The sequence below is a fragment of the Natrix helvetica genome (assembly GCF_964273705.1).
Source record: "Natrix helvetica genome assembly, chromosome: 6".
Taxonomy (NCBI): domain Eukaryota; kingdom Metazoa; phylum Chordata; class Lepidosauria; order Squamata; family Natricidae; genus Natrix; species Natrix helvetica.
This window is the reverse complement of record NC_138553.1, coordinates 44583258-44603257: the sequence shown is the minus strand read 5'-3', so window position 1 is coordinate 44603257 and position 20000 is coordinate 44583258. Positions and strand designations below refer to the sequence as shown.

Genomic DNA, 20000 nt, shown 5'->3' with positions numbered 1-20000 from the left:
CCCCAACAATCTGGGTCCCCATTTTACCCACATCAGAAGGATGGAAGGCTAAGTCAACCTTGAGCCTGGTGAGACCAGAACTGGCAGCCGGTGATCAGCAGAAGTAGCCTGCAGTACTGCATTCTAACCACTGTGCCACGGCGGCTCTTCTTCCTTGTATTTCCAAAGGAACTTTGAATTGATGGTATTTCATGGTGTATTCAAGAGATAAACTGAGAAATCTTACTTTTTGGAAGAACAAGAAAATATTGGAATTTGCAGGTAGTCTACTTCCTCATTTGCAAGAACTCTTGTTTCTTTATGGTTTCTAGGGTTAAGGTCTTTCAAGGACAATGGTGAAAGGCCATTTTCAAATCTCACTAGAATTGAGAGGGTGGGCATATGATCAGGTAAAAAACATGAAATAAAGATATGGATGGAGGAGATGTAAACAGTTCATTTTTTCCCATGTAGAGGAGTGAAAAGGCAGGACTTCTGGTATCAGACTGCAAAGATTTTTGTTCTTAATTTTCAGTAAAGTTGAAACTTGACAAGCTGATACCTTCATATGAAGGAGATGTGGTGGCAGAAGGAAGTTCCATACAATGAATATTTGCCTGATCGAATATTTTGTTGAATGTTTGCATCATGTTTGTATTGATTCTTAAATCAATCACACAGAAGGACCTTTTCCAGAATGATTTGATCCCAACCTGGCTTTTTAAGTCTTTCAACAGAAGACCTATTGCCATTCTAATCAGGTCCATTCATTTAACTGCTGTTCATACTTTTTTCTTTTTTTCTACACATTCCAGCAACATGGACTTCTCAATGTGTCTTTACATAATCTACCTGAAGTATAATGTGAGCCCACTCATTTATCCCTCAAATGAGGACTTTTTTCTTTTATGATTATTATTTTTGCTTTTATTGGCTATTCATAGTATTCCTAGGAAACTTGTCCATCAGTAACAAAAAATTTCAAGTGTCAATACTCTTTCTATCCTAATTTTGTTAATGTTAAATGTTATTTCATTACTTAAGATTTACATACAAAATAGGAAGGATTATACAAGAGAGTGTACGAAAAGGAGAAATTCAGGGGTGAAAATGACTCATCACTAGGCCCTGCCTTCAGCCTGAAGGTATTTGTTAAATTCATTTCCGGGTGCTTTTATCCTTAACAACGGAACCAAAGAAAGATGAAGTGAAAGCCAAGCAGAAGTTGTCAAAAGGAATAACCCTAACGACTTGGCTTTTGTTTAAACTATTTTGGCTGATTGTGTAGCAGCCCAGAATGACGGGAAAAGGCCTGATCTTTGGTGTTTTATTATTCCTGAAACTGCAAGTGTGCTGTTGTTTTTATACCCAGCATACCTTACCGGATATTGAAAATGCAGAGTTTATTGAAGAATGTGTCAGAGTGCATAATAGATTCCGATCAATGGTGGACCCACCAGCTAGCAACATGAAACGGATGGTAAGGAAATCATCATAATCTGTAGCAATGTACAATGCATACTTCCTGCAGGTTTAGAATTGGCTTAGATATTTCTAGTTCTTTTAAGATAATTTTGCTATGCTGAAACTAATTCTCTGACAAGGCTTGGTACTAATTTTGTTTCTTTTGAAACTTTGGAAATTTTGAGAGCGTATAGCAAACATCAATTCCAAATGGAAGCTGTGAGGACTCCCACTTTTGGCAAAATAGTTGCTATGGGAGATATAGCTAGTCAAAATACCAGTTACACTTTAAGCCTTTAGGTCCTTTTTGTTGTCCTAACATTCATTTATCTCTTTTCTGAGCAGGTAAGGCACATTTTCAAACAAAGCACTAATCTTTTTTTCTCCTTAAATATGTCTCTATCACCCAAGACCATCTGCTTGGTTGTATGCCAAATTCAAAAATAATGAAATTATATAATTAATTCAGAAATCTCAAAGAGTGCCCATTTTTTGCACTACATTACATTTCCTCCCTTTTTCTGGGAGGAACAAATTTGGTATTGTATCAGAGTCAGGTTCTGCTAATCGTGTCACTAAACTTACCAATCATTTATGCAGCAAACAATCACACCAATTGGGTCTAAAGTTATTATTTAAGGAATACCAAGTTTCACCCACTTTCTCCAAGAAATGTTACTAGCATCCCATGAACCTTGGCTTCAAGAACATGTTGGCAATGCTTCATAATATCACAAGCCACTCAATGTTTGAGGTGTATGTTTCATTCTGGGCCTTGGCATGGAGCTCTGTAGTGAATATATGGGCTGTTTCACCTATCCCTTTCTTGGTGGTCTACATACAAAAGGCTTGGCTTTAGTTGTTCTAGTTCTACCCAAGTGATTGGCTAGAATCAGTTCAATCTGAATACCCTGGGAGTAAATCTAACCAATGAGGGATTTCTTGATCCAGTGAAGCCATTTATGAAAATGGACTACACACATGGTTGAACTCAGATGAAAGGCTGAGAACCAGTATCTAACCAGAGATTAAATGTGTATCCCATTTAATGTGACCAGCTATTGAGGCAAATTTTAAATAGCAGGTGTGAGAATAAAATCACAACCAGTGTGATGCAAAATGAACATGGTCCCACAGAATCCCCTCCCCCCTAACAGCCTGTTACTTTTTAAAGAAAAGGATAGTATATAAAATAATGTTTATGCCTTTCCTGACTTTTCTTCAAAACTAGTATTTTAGTTTGGCTTCGCAGATTACATAATGATTTATTTGATTTTGTCTTAGTGTAGTTGTAGTTTATTCCACAACATATGGTACAGTGCAATGCATAATAATGTCAAATTTTTACATTTTTGCACATCTATTTATATAGTTACATTCATATCCATACTGATGAGTCAGGAACGAGCAGGCAACTAGCTCATTTTTGTAAAAAGTACAAAGCAGAGTGCAAAGCCAGGGCAGGAGGCATTGAACATTCTGGTTTATATATTCCCCAATCCGCAGTAGAAGTGAGTTAGAACAGGAATAAAAATTATATACAAATTTACCGGTATGTGGCAGGGTGGGATGGGAAATTACTTTGTAAAAGACAATTGCATTATTTTAAAAAATAATCCAAGAATACCAAATAAAGTGATCATAATATATATTATGTTTTTGTAGAGCTGGGACCATGATCTTGCAAAGACTGCTCTTGGCTGGGCAAATATATGCCATTTTAATCATAATCCTGATCTCAAGACAGGGAAGGCCCACCCAAACTTCACAATAGTTGGAGAAAATATTTGGACTGGAACCATTGGATATTTTAATGTGACTTCAGCCCTCACTTCTTGGCACAGTGAAGTCCAACATTATAATTATGCTACTCGAAGTTGTAAACATGTATGTGGGCACTATACTCAGGTAAGTCATTAATTATATCTTGCATATGACTTCTAAAAATAGCAGTTGACACCAGGAGTGGGTTCTGGCTGCTGCTACGGTCGGTTTGCTCAGGGACGCACTTGATGCGGCGCTTGACACTTGGTGCGCACTTGTTCGGGGGTGTGGCAGACCAAGTTACTACTGACTCGGCTCAACCGGTCCAAACCGGTAGGAACACACCTCTGGTTGGCAGTTATTTTTTAAAAAATGACTAATGTGGTTACAACTTCCAAATTGCTTGATTCAACTTGGCAAGCCTGCAATTGTACTTTAAAATTGCCTAGGCAAAAAAAAGTGACCAATCTATAAAGGCAAACGTTGAGCCATCACAAATCCCACCCCACCAATCCCAACTTTTAAAAAATAATCTCCATTTTCCATGGCCCAATGGCTTTGTGCCTTACTTATCCCTGTTGGCATTTGCCGTGGCACTGCCATCGAACCCAATCTCAAGCTTAACAGCAACTCACTAGCTATTCTTGCATCTGTTTTATTTAATAACCTGAAAGAAAAAGAAATACACAATATATTGCTTTGTCCAATCACAGAAAACGTTCCTTCTCTAATATTTTGGGTCTAGCTAATAAATCAGAAATCCTCCATTTCTAATGATCCTTGATGGAATGATAAAGTCACGGAGAAGTTTTCATCAGTTGTTTTTAGTATATAAGTAGTTTGGGAGCAAATAAAAGTTGAATCTCATTTATTCACATCTCTGACCATGGAAACAATTTTCCATATGTTTAAGGAAACACTTTTCAGTCATAATAAACCTACAAGTTCATCACACTATACTTCCCTATCCCCATCCCAGTGTGTATGTAAAAAAGCTGAAATTTATTCTGAAAAGTTTTATTAGTATTTAGATATGAAAAAATAAGAGAAGTGGTGTTTTCAAAATAATTTCACAATCTAAGTCTATGCATCCTGTCTGAAAAAAACAGCAGCAGTGAGTTTGGTCAGGAAAAGCAGCAAGAGTACTTCATATAAGTTTGTTAAGCCTACTTCAATATATTAGTTCTCAGCAATTTATTTAATATGCCTGTAAATTAATTCTTTGAGCATTAACATTATAAGTGATCATCATTAAAGACAATGCTACATAGCAGGTGTCCAATTTTTAGCACAACTGTGGCCTAATCATATACACTAAATAATCACAGAAAATACCATCATGTACAATAAATTACCACAGAATTTACTATTTTATTTTCAGATGGTTTGGGCAGAAACTTACAAAGTTGGCTGTGCTGTTCACTTTTGTCCTATAGTACAAGGCTTTGGTGGATCTAATGCTGCACACTTCATTTGTGACTATGGACCTGGGTAAGAATTTTAAATTGCAATTTAAAGTGAAGAGAACTATGGCAGACATGATAGCAGTGTTCCAATATTTGAGGGGCTGCCACAGAGAGGAAGGGGTCAAGCTATTTTCCAAGGCACCCAAAGGCCAGACAAGGAATACTGGATGGAAATTGAACAAGGAGAGATTCAATCTAGAAATAAGGATAAATTTTCTGACAGTGAGAACATTCAACCAATGGAACAGATTGCCTTTGGAAGCTTGTGGAAGCTTCATCACTGGAGGCTTTCAAGAAGAGATTAGACTGCCATTTGTCAGAAATGGTGCAGGGTCTCCCGCTTGGGCAGGGGGTTGGACTAGATGACCTATATAAGGTCCTTTCCAACTCTGTTAATGTTATAAGCTTTTCAAATAATAAAAATTCTCAGCTGAGCTTCATTTTATTTTGGTGGATGTAATTATTTGTTACTGCCAAGGACCTGTTTTTTTTTTTTTAATGAGGTGAGGAACTAAGGCACTCTGGGATTTTTTAAAAAGGCAGATAGAAATGTAGTTGAAAGAGAGAAAAAGACATATCCTAAAGTCTTCTGATTTTACACATCTTGACCCTGCCTTAGTGTCTTATTATTGTAGTTACAGTTCCATGACATATTTTCTTGGAGACCTTTACCTGGTATTCACCCTTTTAATACAATATGAGAGATAAGTCTCACACAGCCTGTGGCCTTACTTGCTAGCAAAAAAAGTGGAAATAAAATAAATGCTATGTCACTTCCTGTTCCTAGTAGTTTTGAAGTATGTGGCTAAGAAAAGAAGTAGCTTTCTTCCCTCTCTGGAGAGCAGATCAGTAGCACAAGTTATAATGTATAAACTCCTTTGTAACTTTATGTAGAAACAAAAAAAAGTATTGGACAAAACGTATAGTAGCCTAAAACTAACATCTTAAAAGAATCTCTCATTAAAACCCATCATGGAGAATATAAAGTCGAGAGATTCAAGATGGGTGGGAACTGTAGACTCCAACTCCACTGAATCATTAAACTTGCATAAACACAAACTTCAAATATTATCAGCAATAGAATTAGAACAAGCAAAGCAAAAATAAAGCAAAAAGTTCCATGAAAGCACTATTAATCTTTGTTCATGTGTTACCTTCAAATTCTGGCCACTATGTCAATTTCTCTATTACTCATTTAATAGATAGTATTTTGATAATTATAGATGTCACTGATATGGTCAGTGATTTTTTAAAAACATTTGTCCGTTTATTGGTGTTGAGCACATAAAAACTGGGGAATACTATACTTAAATACTATTACTTATTTAGTGGTTTGAAATGTTTAAAGCAAAGTTGGTATTCAATCCCCCTTTTATGTAAGGTGACAATAGTAGAACATAAAGGCTGACAAAGAAGGAATTCATTGCACTTAACACTATATTTAATAAATATATGAATATTTAATAACCATTTTTGCCTTTAATATAAACTGGACAATTCAATCTAATTCAACGTCCTTTCATAAATCAAAATGAAATAATTTGGAAATAGTAAAGAATACTGGCAAATAGGTTTCTAGCTTCAGTTTCAAGGGTCCATTTCATTGATTTAAATGTAAGCAAACGTCTGTTGTATTTGGCTGTGTTAGTGTCTAATAACACCATTCTGTGGTTTTAATGACCAGTACTTACCAAAAATTATTCCAGATTATAATTCAGCTAAAGCACTGACCTGAAAGAAGAGTGGTTCAACCTTCTCTCCTGTCTCTGTATCAAGTGAGCTGACAAAATTATTGTTTTGCAGTGGGAATTATCCAAGATGGCCATATAAATCAGGAGCAACATGCAGTGAATGTTACAAGGAGCCTTGCATAGACAGACTTTGTGGTAAGTAAAAGGTGTCAAGCATGCATTTCTTCCTTTCCTGTCATAAGTTAGGGTCTTTAAAAAAAAACATTTCAAAACAGAACTTCCATGAATGAAATACCAATCTTAAATTATCTAGCTAGAAAGCTCCAAAATTACAAGTTTCTTATGTTTATATTGATTTGTCATTAATCTAGATGCAACTGTAAATAACCTATTTAAATAATTTATTTGTAGGTGAAGTATGGGTGAAGAAGCCAGATAGTGATTCCTACTACATCATTGTTCTAGTCCTGAGAATATCTTCATTTTTAATAACTTTTGTAACTGTCTTTTTTCTGAAGCAACATTATCCCAGAATGGATATGTATAAATAAATTGGAACAAAAATAAGCACTTTTGTAAGGTATTAAACAATGAATTGATAAGAATAGTAAGACATCCATGATTTTAGATACATTTTCAAAATGTTTTTTTAGGAATTAAAAAAGTACAAGTAGCAGAAAAAGATCTTCCACAGGTAAACATGCAATGAATATAAAGTTATTATTGACAACAACATTCACAAAGTAACATTCTACTCTTTGTTGATCTGAATGAAAAAAGTAACTCAACATTCAACTGCAACCAGCATTTGGAAAGCAAAATTCTCCAGTAATATAAACAAAACGTAAAGCAGTCCCCTTCCAAAAATATTGAGGAAATATATAAATAGTTTATGAAAGTCTAGTAAACAAAAACCATCAATTAATGAAGCAATATACATTTATTTAGAAAATGTTTCAGCTGCCACTCAGAAAACCTGTTATTTTTTGTAATGTTCTAGATAACAATTTTTCAGAGTCCCATGTAATAAAACAAATAAATCCAAGTTTGTTGGTATTTATATACTGCATAAAATCTTCTCAATGATAATCCTGTGTATACTGCCACTTTTACACCAATAGCTAAAAGTCAACTGTTTATTCTAATGGATATCACATGTATGGAAATATTTCCCATATTGCTTAAAATACAACAGAGCAAGATATCAGTTTTAGATTAAAATTATGGAAAGGTATTTTCCTTCCTTCATGGAATGCAACTTCTCATCTTCTACATTAACTGAGTTCATAGATTTCCTCCTTGCAAAACGTGAAGTGCTATAGCTTTAAAGATGGTTTCTTTTTCTTTTCACCTGCTGCAATTTTTAATTTAACTTCTTCTTCTGGTAGTGCTCCAAGCTTCTTCTTCTTTGCTTTTTTAATCTTTTCTTTAATTGCATCAATATCAATCTTTGTTTCAGTTGTTTCTACAGAGTAAAAGAGTATATTTTTCTTATTGCCTTATCCAAGAATTATGGAAAACATTTCCAAGCATAACAAACACATTAACTTTTCAGTGAATGCATAAAATGCACACAAAAAAATCAGTTAAGATGCCAAGCTAATGAATCCAGTTATATTAAAGTGCCCTACAAAGATGTTGCTAAAAGAGATTATTTTACAATGTAAGCTTTTAATTCAAAAGATAGATTTTGGATCCAAAGTTATGAATTAAACTTAAATAACTTCCAAGGCCTATTAATATAGTATTTTAGATTTATCTAGCTATTAATACTCTGAATAGTAAGCTTGGTCTTAAAACAAATATTTAATCAGTCAGCATAGGAACTATGCTGAGAGAATAGGAACCATGGGAGAATAGAAATAGAAGTTATCTGAAGGTAACTTTACAAAGGAATTTTGTAACTGTTTTTGTCTACAAAAGGTAGATAGAGTCCATGCTAAGGAGGAGAGTCCTTTAATATCAGTGAACTTTAATTTATCCCACCTTGCTTAAAATAATATTTATGGGGAGAATCAGTTCTTGGTCTTGCATATCACAACTTAATTGTATAAATTAACTTTTCAGGCATTTTCAAAATGTAAATGTCAAGAGATATTCTTAATACCATATGCATTTCAAAAAACCAATCTATTTCCTTGGATTAGAATATAATTATATTTTTATAAAATTAAACTTCCATTTGCAATTTTGGCCCTGAGTCTTCCCAACAGAGAGCCCTGGAAGTATTAATTTATTCTGTAAGTAACAGATCAAAATGCTTCCTCTCAATAGGAAGACTGGTCTTTATAAAACATTAAGAATAATAAGAAACCAATCTTACTTTTCCTTGGTTTTACAACAGGCTTTTCTTTAGGTGGAATAAAAGCTTTATTTCTCTCTTCTTGTCGCTTGTTAATTGCTTCTGCTTGCTTTGCCTAAAAATAAAAAAAGATCATGTAGCATATATAGTATAATTTTTATTGTCATTGTACTTAAATGCAATGAAATTGGTTGTACAAAATTAAATACATATTTATATATGTACATATTTATGTGTGGTGTGTGTGTGGTATATATATATAATTAAAACATTTATTTATAATACAAAATTAAGTACACACAAAATTAAATGCATATTTCAATTAACAAATTAATCTTTGTTCCGGACACAACCAGAAACTATAACAAAGAAATTGTTAATTAATTAATTAACAAAGAAATTAAGGGACTGTACCTTTATTTCTTCTATTCTCTTACGCTTCTTTTGACTTTCTTTCAAGAAATATTCACCACTTGCTAATTCTTTATCAACCTGTAAAAATAGTACATGAGCATACATATTCCACAGTAAAAACTGTTGCCTTGTTTACATATTTTAAAAAATAAGTTGCTATGATTCCTTATTTAAAAAATCAGAAGTTAATAGTTTTCATACTGCAACATCAAAGCCAAGTGATATTAAAATTGAAAAGTTAAACATAAAACACTTTTCATTTATGCACAATCAATTTATACTATTGATTTAACCTGTTCATTTTGGGTAGCAAATCTATGCACACATATATTGCAATGAAAGACAATTATTTCTAATAAACTGCAATTGGTTATTGTTATCTTTAGGCTATATTTGTAGGGAAACCTTGGTTAAATTTCATAATGCACTAAAATAAGGAATGGGGAACCTGTACCATCCAGATGGTGTAGAGCAGGGGTATCAAATTGGATTTCTTCGAGGGCCGGATCATTAGTAGTTCTCCATGGGCCAGCAGATGGGGGTGGGGTGGGGAGCAGGGGGGAAGAGAAACTGTACGGAAGTGGTGGGTTTCAAAATTTTTAGAACCTCTTCTGTAGGTGTGGCCTGCTTTGTGGGAGTGGCTTTGCTGGCCATGTGACTGGGTGGGAATGGCTTGCCGGCCATGTGACAGGGTGGGAATGGCTTGCCGGCCATGTGACTGGGTGGGAGTGGCTTGCTGGCCATGTGACTGAGTGGGAGTGGCTTGCCGGCCATGTGACTGGGTGAGAGTGGCTTTTCAGCCATGTGCTGAACTACCTGTTCTTTGTTTTGTGTACACAAACATAAAGTACAATCAGTGCAACTGTTAACTCTTTATACTGTATATAATCTCTGAAAATGTAAAAGAGAGAAAACATAGGACTCCCCAGTCTGTCCCAACCGCATTTCAGCTTCTGCAACTTCCCTCCACCCTCAAAATCCAGGGCCAATAAGTTATATTCCAATCCTACATATCAGAAACCACCCCCCTCCAAACACACACAAACATGCACAAACACACACACACTCACTCACTGTTTCCATTTCTTTGAAGAATTTTTCTGCCCCTGTCCCTGCATAAAGAGGCTCAAGGAAAGATAATCAATTTCTTATTGGATTTGGAAGTACTTAGAAGTAGCAAAAGTTCCCACTGCTTTCCAGTGTCTCAAAAGCCCATCATAAAGGCGAGAGTCCATCCTTCTGCTTCTCAGTGCAGAAATCCCTAATATGTTCCAGAAGATTTCAAAAGCATCACTTGGAAGCAGAAACAGCCAAGAGTAGTCACTGCTATATAAGGTTACTGTATTGCTGTGAACTATACAATTTAAAGTTTCTGCACACTGATATCAAGCAATTTAAGCAGGAATATACCTTTGAGTAAACAGGTATTTTGCTTATGGCATTTGTACTTTCCTGCAACAAGCAAGCACTCGCCCTCTAAATAAGTTAGACAGTCATAATATTAAAACTTGATAAGTGTTCTTAACAAGAAATTCACAATGGTAGCATCACACATACATTCCAAAAATACTTATGATATTTGCACACAACCACCTGCTTTGCAGTTCTTGTCTTCTTAACTGATGGGAGACTGAAACCCAATAAATATATCCCCAATAAAAAAAGAATAGTATGTCGGCGTACTGAAAAACTCAGCCAAATGGGAAAATCCGAAGAAAAAAAATATTGGACTTCCTGCTAAGAAGTAACAATTTATATATAGTATGCACAATTCTTTTAGTTAAATTATTGCTGAACAATTTATAATACTTGCAGCACAATATTATTCTAAGATATTTGCCACTACTACCCTACTTCCTAGATGTTCACTATTGTGTCCCCCTCCTCCCTCAAGATTTAAGGGCATGTGAAACAGTTTTGATGAAAGTTGCATGATATGAAACTTCTCTCCTTTGTAATGTTTGGGTTTAATTCTCCAATGAATCCAAAGGAATGTTTTACGCTTTCTTGTTACACAGCTTTTGTTTTAGCTTTCCATAGCTCTCCCCAAAACCAATCAAGAAAGATAAAACCACAGAAATCTAATACTGTTGTGCATGGCTTTGCACTAAATTATCTGTATAGTAAGCCAAAAATAGTTTAAGATTATAATTAGCCCACCTGTTTCCCCCATTAACATTCAAATATATTTTTCTTGTTCAAAGACTGCATGAGAGATTTCCCAGTCCTTGCAAAATATCACATTACATTCACATAAAGGGAACAGCAATCCTCTGTGAATGGGGGGAGGGTGGAGTGCGGCTTCTCTCTGCCATTTAAAGGCTACAGCAGGGAGAATCCCAACTTTTTTCCTCTCCCTCCATTCCCAGAGGAGCTGCGGCTCCCTTTATGCTCCCCCTGGCCCACTCCCTCCCGGGGGTCGAAGTACATGAAAGGGACAGGCAGGCTGCCACAGCTTTACTTCTGAGAAGACATTTCTGAGAAGAGAAACTTCTCCGGTCTGGCTGCACCCAAGCTGGTGGAGTGCCCGTGCGATCGGAGCAACCACACGGCTTACCTGCACTGGCTGTCTCCCTGGCGACGCAGCTCCTCTGGGAATGGAGGGAGGGGGGAGTGCGGCTTCTCTCTGCCATTTAAAGGCTGCAGCAGGGAGAATCCCAACTTTTTTCCTCTCCCTCCATTCCCAGAGGAGCTGCGGCTCCCTTTATGCTCCCCCTGGCCCACTCCCTCCCGGGGGTCGAAGCGCTCTTATCCGCGCTCTCCTCGGCTTTTTGGGGGCTAATGGACATCTATTGCAGTCGTGAGGAGCTGAGGAGAGCGCAGAAAAGAGCGCGAAGATTCTTGGCGCTCCGGAAAGCCGTGAAAGCGGCTGGGAGAGACGTGCGGCTTGGTTTAGTCTCCCTGGACATCGCAGCAGCAGCCCCAAGTGCGCCAATTTCGGCATTTTTCACATCGGGGCATGCTGCAAGAGGGAGTGAAGACCTTTTCCGGCCGGCGCAAATTCCCCAGACTTGCTTTGCTGAGCATGGGCCCACACCTCCACCACCAACAATTCGGAAAAGGTGTTCACTCCCTCTCTCTTGCAGCATGCCCCGATGCAAAAAATGCCGAGGCCTTGCGAGTTCCCCGAACTGGTCAAAGATGCTGGCCGCGCCACATAAGCTCCCACTGCCATCCCCACCCCCGCGCCCATGCTTTCTGGCGGCCAGGCATTTTAGGCAAGTCTGGACCTTGCAAAGGCCTTGCGAAGTCCCCAAACTTGTCAAAGATGTCAGCCACGCTGCGTAAGCTCCCGCCGCCGTCCCCATCCCTGTGCCCGTGCTTTCTGGCGGCCAGGCATCTTAGGCAAGTCCGGGGACCTTGCAAAGGCCTTACGAAGTCCCCAAACTTGTCAAAGATGCTGTCCCCACAGCATAAGCTCCTGCTACCGTCCCCGCGCCCATGCTTTCTGGCGGCCAGGCATTTTAGGCAAGTCCGGGACCTTGCAAAGGCCTTGCGAAGTCCCCGAACTTGTCAAAGATGCCGGCTGCGCCACGTAAGCTCCCGCCGCCATCCCCACCCCCGCGCTCGTGCTTTCTGGCAGCCAGGCATCTTAGGCAAGTCCGGGGACCTTGCAAAGGCCTTCCGAGGTCCCCAAACTTCTCAAAGACGCCAGCCACACCGCGTAAGCTCCCGCCGCCATCTCCACCCCTGCTTTCTGGTGGCCCTGCGGCTCTGCGCTATAAGCAAGCCTGGGATCCCCGCATCAGACCTGACTCTCTGGTTGTGGAGGTGGGAAGGGAGTGTATTCTTTCTTGACATTTTTCTTCTTTGGTTTCTTCCGTTTGTTCAAATTTTTATGCTTGAACTTGGGCAAAAACGCTTAGTTGCAGCTTACTTACCTCCTCGGAGTCGGCAGGCAGCAATAGAGAGCCAAGCAGGAAAAAAACTAAGTGGGTTTAGATAGGGTTCTTAGAGGTGGGCGGGGCGATTGGTGAGGTAGCCAATCAGTGAGCGGTGGGTGCAGCTAGGATAGTGCAGATGGGTGGGGGGAGCAAGCAATGGAGTGGCTTCTGGACGGGTGGGGGTGAGCGAGCGAGTGACAGGGCCGGGGCAGATGTTCCTGAACTTACTTCTGGGTCCACCGGTGGAACCTCTTCTAATTGGTTCGGTAGATTTAACGTACCGGTTCTACTGAACCGGTGTGAACTGGTAGGAACCCACCTCTGCTGTAAGGACACCTCCCGCAGCACACTGTCGGACAAAAACAGGCGTCGGGGCCTTGTGGGGTGTCCGCACGGGCTGTTTTTGGCCGGCAATGTGCTGCAGGAGGCTTGTCTTGGCCAGCAGAAGCACCGTGGGCTGGTCCTTTGATATTTCAAGGTCGGCCCCACAGAATAGATTTAAGCATCCTGCGGGCTGGATCCGGCCCCGGGCCTTGAGTGTGACACCCCTGATATAGTTATCATTTATTTATTCATTACATTTTGGGACCGCCCATCTCTCTCACTAGCCACATTTGAAGGCTACCTTCTCTCTTAAACATCTGTTACATCATAGTTTGGTATCCATGTACTAAAGGCATTAGCTGTCAGAAAATTCCTTTAGGTCACTGATGGCTAACCTTTTCTGATTGAGTGCCCAAAGCATACCATAGGTTCACCACCAAGGCTTTAGGTTGTTCAGTAAAATTTCAGATTAAACAGACCTGACTCTCTGGTTGTGGAGGTGGGAAGGGAGTGTATTCTTTCTTGACATTTTTCTTCTTTGGTTCCTTCCGCTTGTTCAAATTCTTATGCTTGAACTTGGGCAAAAAACGTTCCCAGTTTTCCAATCTTAATTCAGGATCTTTTGATAATTCTCTCTTAATCATTAGTGTCTTCAAACATATTAAAAAATCAAACAGTTAGAAGAAAAACTCTTATTATCTGGCCTAAGGAAAAATCAGGTATCATATCACAGATATAAAATAGACTAATTTAATAACTGTACATATTAATACAGGAGAAAGTGATCCAATTATAAGTAACTATTAGCTCAATTTAATGACTCCTTCTCTTCAGGTGATTTTTTTTTAAAGTAGTTCTTGATGTGACAGTTCCTTCATCAAATATTCAAAATTGACTGCTGAACAAAGAGACTTAATCGCTTTTCAGTATGGCTGCTAAGTCCAATGGATTTAAGAGGTTTTGGCTTGAGTTTTGTGGGTTGAAACAAAAGCACACATTCCTAAAGGAGATTGGCTTCAATAGAGGAAGCCATTTCCATTTAAATGGAAGCAGCCACACTATAACACCCCCATAACTTGCATGTGGTTGCACTAGATGAGGATTGCTTTACTGCCTGAGGTACCCCAGGCTTTATTTAACAATCTGCATGGTCACTTAAGGAAAGCCATGACATGGTCCTAAAGTTGAGCCATGCCATGTGGTGACCCGCTTAATGATCCCGATGACATATGACCAAAATTCTGGACTGTATTGTGATTGTATGTCAAGGACTACCTGTAGAACCAATAAACGGCAAAAAACAAAAAGCAAATTGCACATTTATTTGAATTTTGTGTTCAAATGAATTTGTAATCTATACTCTTCTGACTGAGAGGCTGCTAGGTATAAAAAACTTCCACGATCTTTTCAGGGACTCTCCCTTGGGCAGATGGAGCCATTTTGAACAGCAGGGAAACTGAAAATAAAACATCTAAGAATCAATTCAGGATGCAAAGTTACTGCATTCCCTTGTTCTCTGGCCATGGCTTACAATAAGTCAGAATTATAACCCACATTCTGTAGAACTGATATTATTAATTTATTTTTATTTGATGGGTTTATTATTATTCCCTGATGTCTACTGAATATTGGGTTTGGGATTCAATTCAATCAATTTCACTGCAGAATTCTGGGAAAACATACAACTCCTCTGCCCAAAACACAGCATGTTCAAAGCGTTGCTAAAAAGATAACATATCAACAAGTCAGCCAAAATAATTTTAGATCAAATATTTTTATTTTACCTTGATATTATATATGGGATGAATATTCTTCATGGTATCCAAAACAACTTTCCTAACCTATTTTTTTTAAAAAGACAACATTGCAAACTGATTAATTTTAATGATTTAAACCAAAGGTGAGCAAACTTTTTCAGCCATGTGGCCACATACTGTACACTGTTTCTGCCCTGTCCAAGTCCTGCAGTTGTAGGACTGAAATTTAGGTTCTATTTCTCCTTTTGGATATTTTTTGTTGGGCAGTAAGAGAGCGGGGGATGTTAAGAGACAAAACTGGTATCTTATACTCTGAAGGGGGAGAAAATTCTGGAATTGCTAATGAATGGTAAAGGCTGCATGTAACCTGTAAGATACAAGTTAGTTACCCTGAGTTAAAATATCTAATTCCTAGATGATTACATTTCTAACACTGGAAGATTATTTTTAAAACAATGTTATTTTCTGTAAGTATGATTATGTATCCTTTAGCCATGTAAAAAAACTAATGAAGATATAATCTGGAACAGGAGATTGGTAGTTAAATTATATATATTGCACAAAGGCCTACCAGTGTGCAAGAATTTGTATCAGGTCAAATTTGTATTCTATTCTTAAGTTGCACACTGTGATTTCTTTGGCAACTTTCAGATTTCTGACAGCAAGACATTTTGCTACAATGCTCCATCTATATCATGTTTTGTCTTGCACAGTATAACCATAGAGTTTAGCTTATTAGATAAAATTATGTTAATACAATATATAGAACTTCAATACAACTACTGATTTCTTAGGTAATTTCCCAACATCAAATCTTTATTACAATTATGGACTAGTATATAGATTCTTTCTTTTTAATGCATATTCATTTTATATTAATATATAACATTAACAAATTTAAATGAAATACTTGAACTGAATGTGCAAAATGTTCTATCCCAAGGTGATCTTACCTCTTTTAAACCATTAAAAGGTCCAAGAGCTGAAACAGTGTTCCCCTGAACCATGATATAACAGTTGGTTAATATTTCTAGCGCCTACATCAAAATAAGAGAACAGTATACATTTCAGGATGCAATTCTCATAGGCATATATTTTACTGAATATGAAAGCAAGCATTCAGATCATATTTACAGAGGACCTATTTTTGACTAAGCATGCATAGGAGTTAAAAAAACAAGACATACCTTTAGTGTAGATCCATTTGGACCAATAAGCCTTTGTCTTCTTTTTATAAATCTTTCTCTATTTCTGACCAAGGACCCTATTTTAATGATGTCACATGCAATATCATCTTCAAGGACACGTACAGACTGAATGGAAATCAGAGATATATAATCAAGTATCTTATTATAACATATTCATTTTCTTTTAGGAAACTTTTGAATCAGGATTCTTAATCAGATTGAGTTTGTTATCAGAGCTCTTGAAATTAAAGAGTTAAAGTATGAAAAGATTGAAAAACAAACCTGTTCAAATGGAACACTTCTGGCTATAAGTTTTATTAAATCTCGGGCTCTGATGATGATATATGGATCAAAGGTCTTCTTTGTTGTGCTGACAGTCATGCTTCCTTCAATTAGGTCTAAAACTGCATTTATATGCTGTAGCATAAGACAACAAACTATTCTTAGAAGAACAGAACAAATGATCTCAGAAATGTATGTGATTAATAAAATTTACTAACAAAAAAAAGTATTGGTATCTAGAAACAAAGAAGAACTAAACATTTTCATAATGGTAAGGGTTTTACTTAAAAACCTTAAGCAGATGCTCTTTTAAATTAAAAGGTGTTATATGAAGAATCTTTGGATTTGTGTTGTCAATTAGGGATCGTGGCCCATGCTCCAATGATGCTTCCACTACAGCCTTTCAAATCTCCAGGTCCTATTTCCTACTTTTTCCTTTTTATCTATTCTCTGCCATCTCCAAATAGCCTGCACTTTTTACTTGGGAAGTCAAACTGGAGCCAGAAGAATGAAGCAAATGGTAGAACAGATGGATGATTAGATGGGCACATTTTAAGGCATGTAACTCATTAATTAGAGCCTGCTCTGGGGACATCAAAATCTTGGAATCAGTATTACCCCTTTTACTTTCAAACATGTTTGTAACATAGGCTTATTAATATATCATCTGAAATACTTTTATTTCTAAATAACTGATATAATACACATTGTATTTAAATATTATAGGAACTCTTGTGCAGTGAATACAGAAATAGGATGCTTATGGACCATATTTGGGAATTCACAAAGTAGACAGTGAAAAAGAGAATCATCTATAGTAAATACTTGTTATCCATCAATATAGCTAAGTCATGACTTTCCTCAAAATCTATGCTTTTTACGTAGATGGAAAACATCTCTATAAAAGTGTAAGTAAAGATTCTTACATGTTCATTCAAAGCTTTCTGCACTAATGGCCAGCATTCCTTCAAGTAAGCTTCTCTGTATTTAGGGAAAAGAGTAGCAAAGCTGCTTTCTTCCAGAAGCCCTTTAGGGTTATCTTCTCTGGTAAAAGGTGGTTCTTTCCATCCATCGGGCACTGTGAGAAGTCCTGATTCATCTTCTGTGTGCAAAAATATTTATGTTACAATGTCTTTCAAACATAAAAACATTTGGATTGAAGATTATTAGCTGGAGAGACAGAAGGTTCAGTAACAAGTTCTATTCCACCTCTTCAAAGAAAGAATAGCACTCAAGTGTGCATCTAGTAATGAGGCTCCCTAGCTGATCAAAAGGAAGGAGTGCTATGACAGTGCCAATCTGGAGCAAGAAAAAGAACAACTGGCAAGGTGGTGTACCATATTTTTCAGAGTATAAGACACATCGGAGTATAAGACGCACCAAAGTTTTCAAGAGGCAAATTTTTTTTAAAAAGGTTTTGCACTCTGCAAACCTCCCCAAAACGGCCCGTTTTTTGCGAAAACAGGCCTGTCCCCCCCCCCCCCAAAAGGTATGAATAGCCTTTAGGGGACTTGCAGAGTGCTCCGGGGGGGGGGGCAAAAATGAGCAAAAAATGGCCTGTTTTTGGGGAAAACAGGACTGTTTTTTGTCAAAAAAATTGCATGCATAGTTTTTAGGAGGCTTATAGAGTACTCCTGGGGCCTGAGGGGGGGGGGGGGGCAAAATTGAGCAAAAACTGGCCTGTTCTTCACTCATTTCTGCCTTCCCCAGCCCCCAGGAGCTCTCTGAAAGCCTTCTGCACAGCTATTTTGGTGAAGGGGGCGGGGTTTTGGGAGGCAAAAAATGCTGTATTCAGTGTATAAGACGCACCCAGTTTTTCAGTCTCTTTTTTGAGGGAAAAAAGTGTCTTATACTCTGAAAAATACGGTATTTGCCCCTTTGTTGGTGGCAATTCTACCATAATCCACCAATTACCGATTATAAATGCAGCTATACAAGACTTTCATAAAAAGGATAATTAAAGGGAGCTATATGCAATGAAATTTTATTTTAATGTACGCCAATTAGGATAGTCTTTATTGTCATTTTACAAAATAAATACAACGAAATTGGTTTTAGCCTCACTGGTGCAAAATTATAGCAGAAACGAAAAAAGAAAGAAAAAGAAAAAACTAGTCATATGTTTCCGCATGTGCATGGAGTGATTGTGGTTGTATTTAAAAGTCTGACAGCCCAAGGATAGAAACTATTTTTAAACCTATTTGTTCGGCTGGCTATACTTTGATGTCTTCTGCCCGATGGCAGTGTACATTCAAAATGACAATAAAATTATTCTAAGTTCTAAATAAGCCATTTTTAAAAAAATAACTGGGGACTTCTATGTATTTTCTTGCAATCTTCTTCAGAATGTTTACACTGCAGCTTTGGAAAAAAATTATAAAAGCAGAGCATTTACTAAGACTTGCTGCTGCTGCAAAAAAAAACAAAAAACCACCACCAACCCCTCCCACAACAGGTAACAGTGAAGCAATGCCTCTTTTCTTTCAGACACCAGTGATTTGACTGTTCCCTCTCATTCTAGACATACAAAATTACTTTGTCTCCCCATATATAGAACTTGCTGGAGGCTGACACTACGGTATGCCTTTATACATCTTATCTTGAAAGAAAAGCACAGCCACTCAGAATTTAGCTATTTTGCACTTTAGCCCTAAGAGCATTCACAGCAATTAGTAATATATTGAAGAAAAAACAAATCTGAACACACTAAAAGTTAGCTATAAATGTCAGGCACATAATTCTAAGATGAATTTAATTTAAAAATAAATAAATGACATCCACTGCATGGTTATCATACACATAGAGGATAAGAATACCCCATCTGGTCTGCAAAAATGCGGACGGCTAAAAGGTGCTTTGCATTTCTTAATGATGCGGATTTTGAAGCCCAGCTACGGTAATTAGAACCGAGGAGCAAAGAGCCAGCGACCCCAACATAGTATTTGCAACCGACTTCAACACAAATTAGCGTATGCGTCCAAGTGCTTCCTTTAAAAAAGAAGCAGAAGCCACCATAGTACGTCCAACTAGCAGTCACGCTTCGACACGGGACGATGGTATCACCTGGAGCCGTGTTGTCGGTCTTGGGGAGTTGGGTCGCAGCTCCGCGTTTCCGGCGTTGAGCCTTCCCAGAGGCCGCCATGCTGCTCTCACGTCGCGACGCCGCGGAATCTCCGCCTCTCAGCGGCCACGTGACAAAACGGAAGCGGTGAACCTGGGAGGACGGGGGAGGTCGGCGGAGTCCTCCATAGAGATACGAAAATAGAATATTAGGTAACTTAAAATTGCGGTAAATTTCTCTGGCGAATCTTTCCAAACGCTACCTCGTATTTGTCTGTAATTTGCGTGGGCAATAAAATGAACCCGAATCGTAATTTCAAAGGATGCTTTGCAATAGTACAGTCTGAAGATACTTTCATGGTTATGATTTCTTTATAAGAACCATCTAATAAGAATTCTTGTTTTGCAGTTCTAAGACAACATTTT

The 20000-nt window shown here is 37.9% G+C and overlaps 2 protein-coding genes across 2 annotated transcripts; one reads left to right on the top strand and one right to left on the bottom strand.

Moving 5' to 3' along the window:
* The first annotated feature begins 1140 nt into the window (after positions 1 to 1140).
* GLIPR1 (GLI pathogenesis related 1) lies at positions 1141 to 7141 on the top strand. Its single transcript, XM_081956819.1, has 5 exons — positions 1141 to 1459; positions 3109 to 3351; positions 4589 to 4698; positions 6477 to 6559; positions 6776 to 7141. The coding sequence occupies exons 1-5, from the start codon at positions 1277 to 1279 to the stop codon at positions 6913 to 6915; spliced, it is 759 nt and encodes a 252-aa protein (XP_081812945.1). The 5' UTR covers positions 1141 to 1276; the 3' UTR covers positions 6916 to 7141.
* A 144-nt stretch (positions 7142 to 7285) lies between these two features.
* On the bottom strand, positions 7286 to 19728 carry KRR1 (KRR1 small subunit processome component homolog). The gene is made up of 10 exons (XM_081956817.1): positions 19578 to 19728; positions 17441 to 17616; positions 16515 to 16649; positions 16233 to 16358; positions 15999 to 16082; positions 15073 to 15129; positions 13768 to 13938; positions 9081 to 9158; positions 8688 to 8781; positions 7286 to 7829 (listed from the first exon to the last, which is right to left on the bottom strand). The coding sequence occupies exons 1-10, from the start codon at positions 19654 to 19656 to the stop codon at positions 7681 to 7683; spliced, it is 1149 nt and encodes a 382-aa protein (XP_081812943.1). The 5' UTR covers positions 19657 to 19728; the 3' UTR covers positions 7286 to 7680.
* Positions 19729 to 20000: the final 272 nt, after the last annotated feature.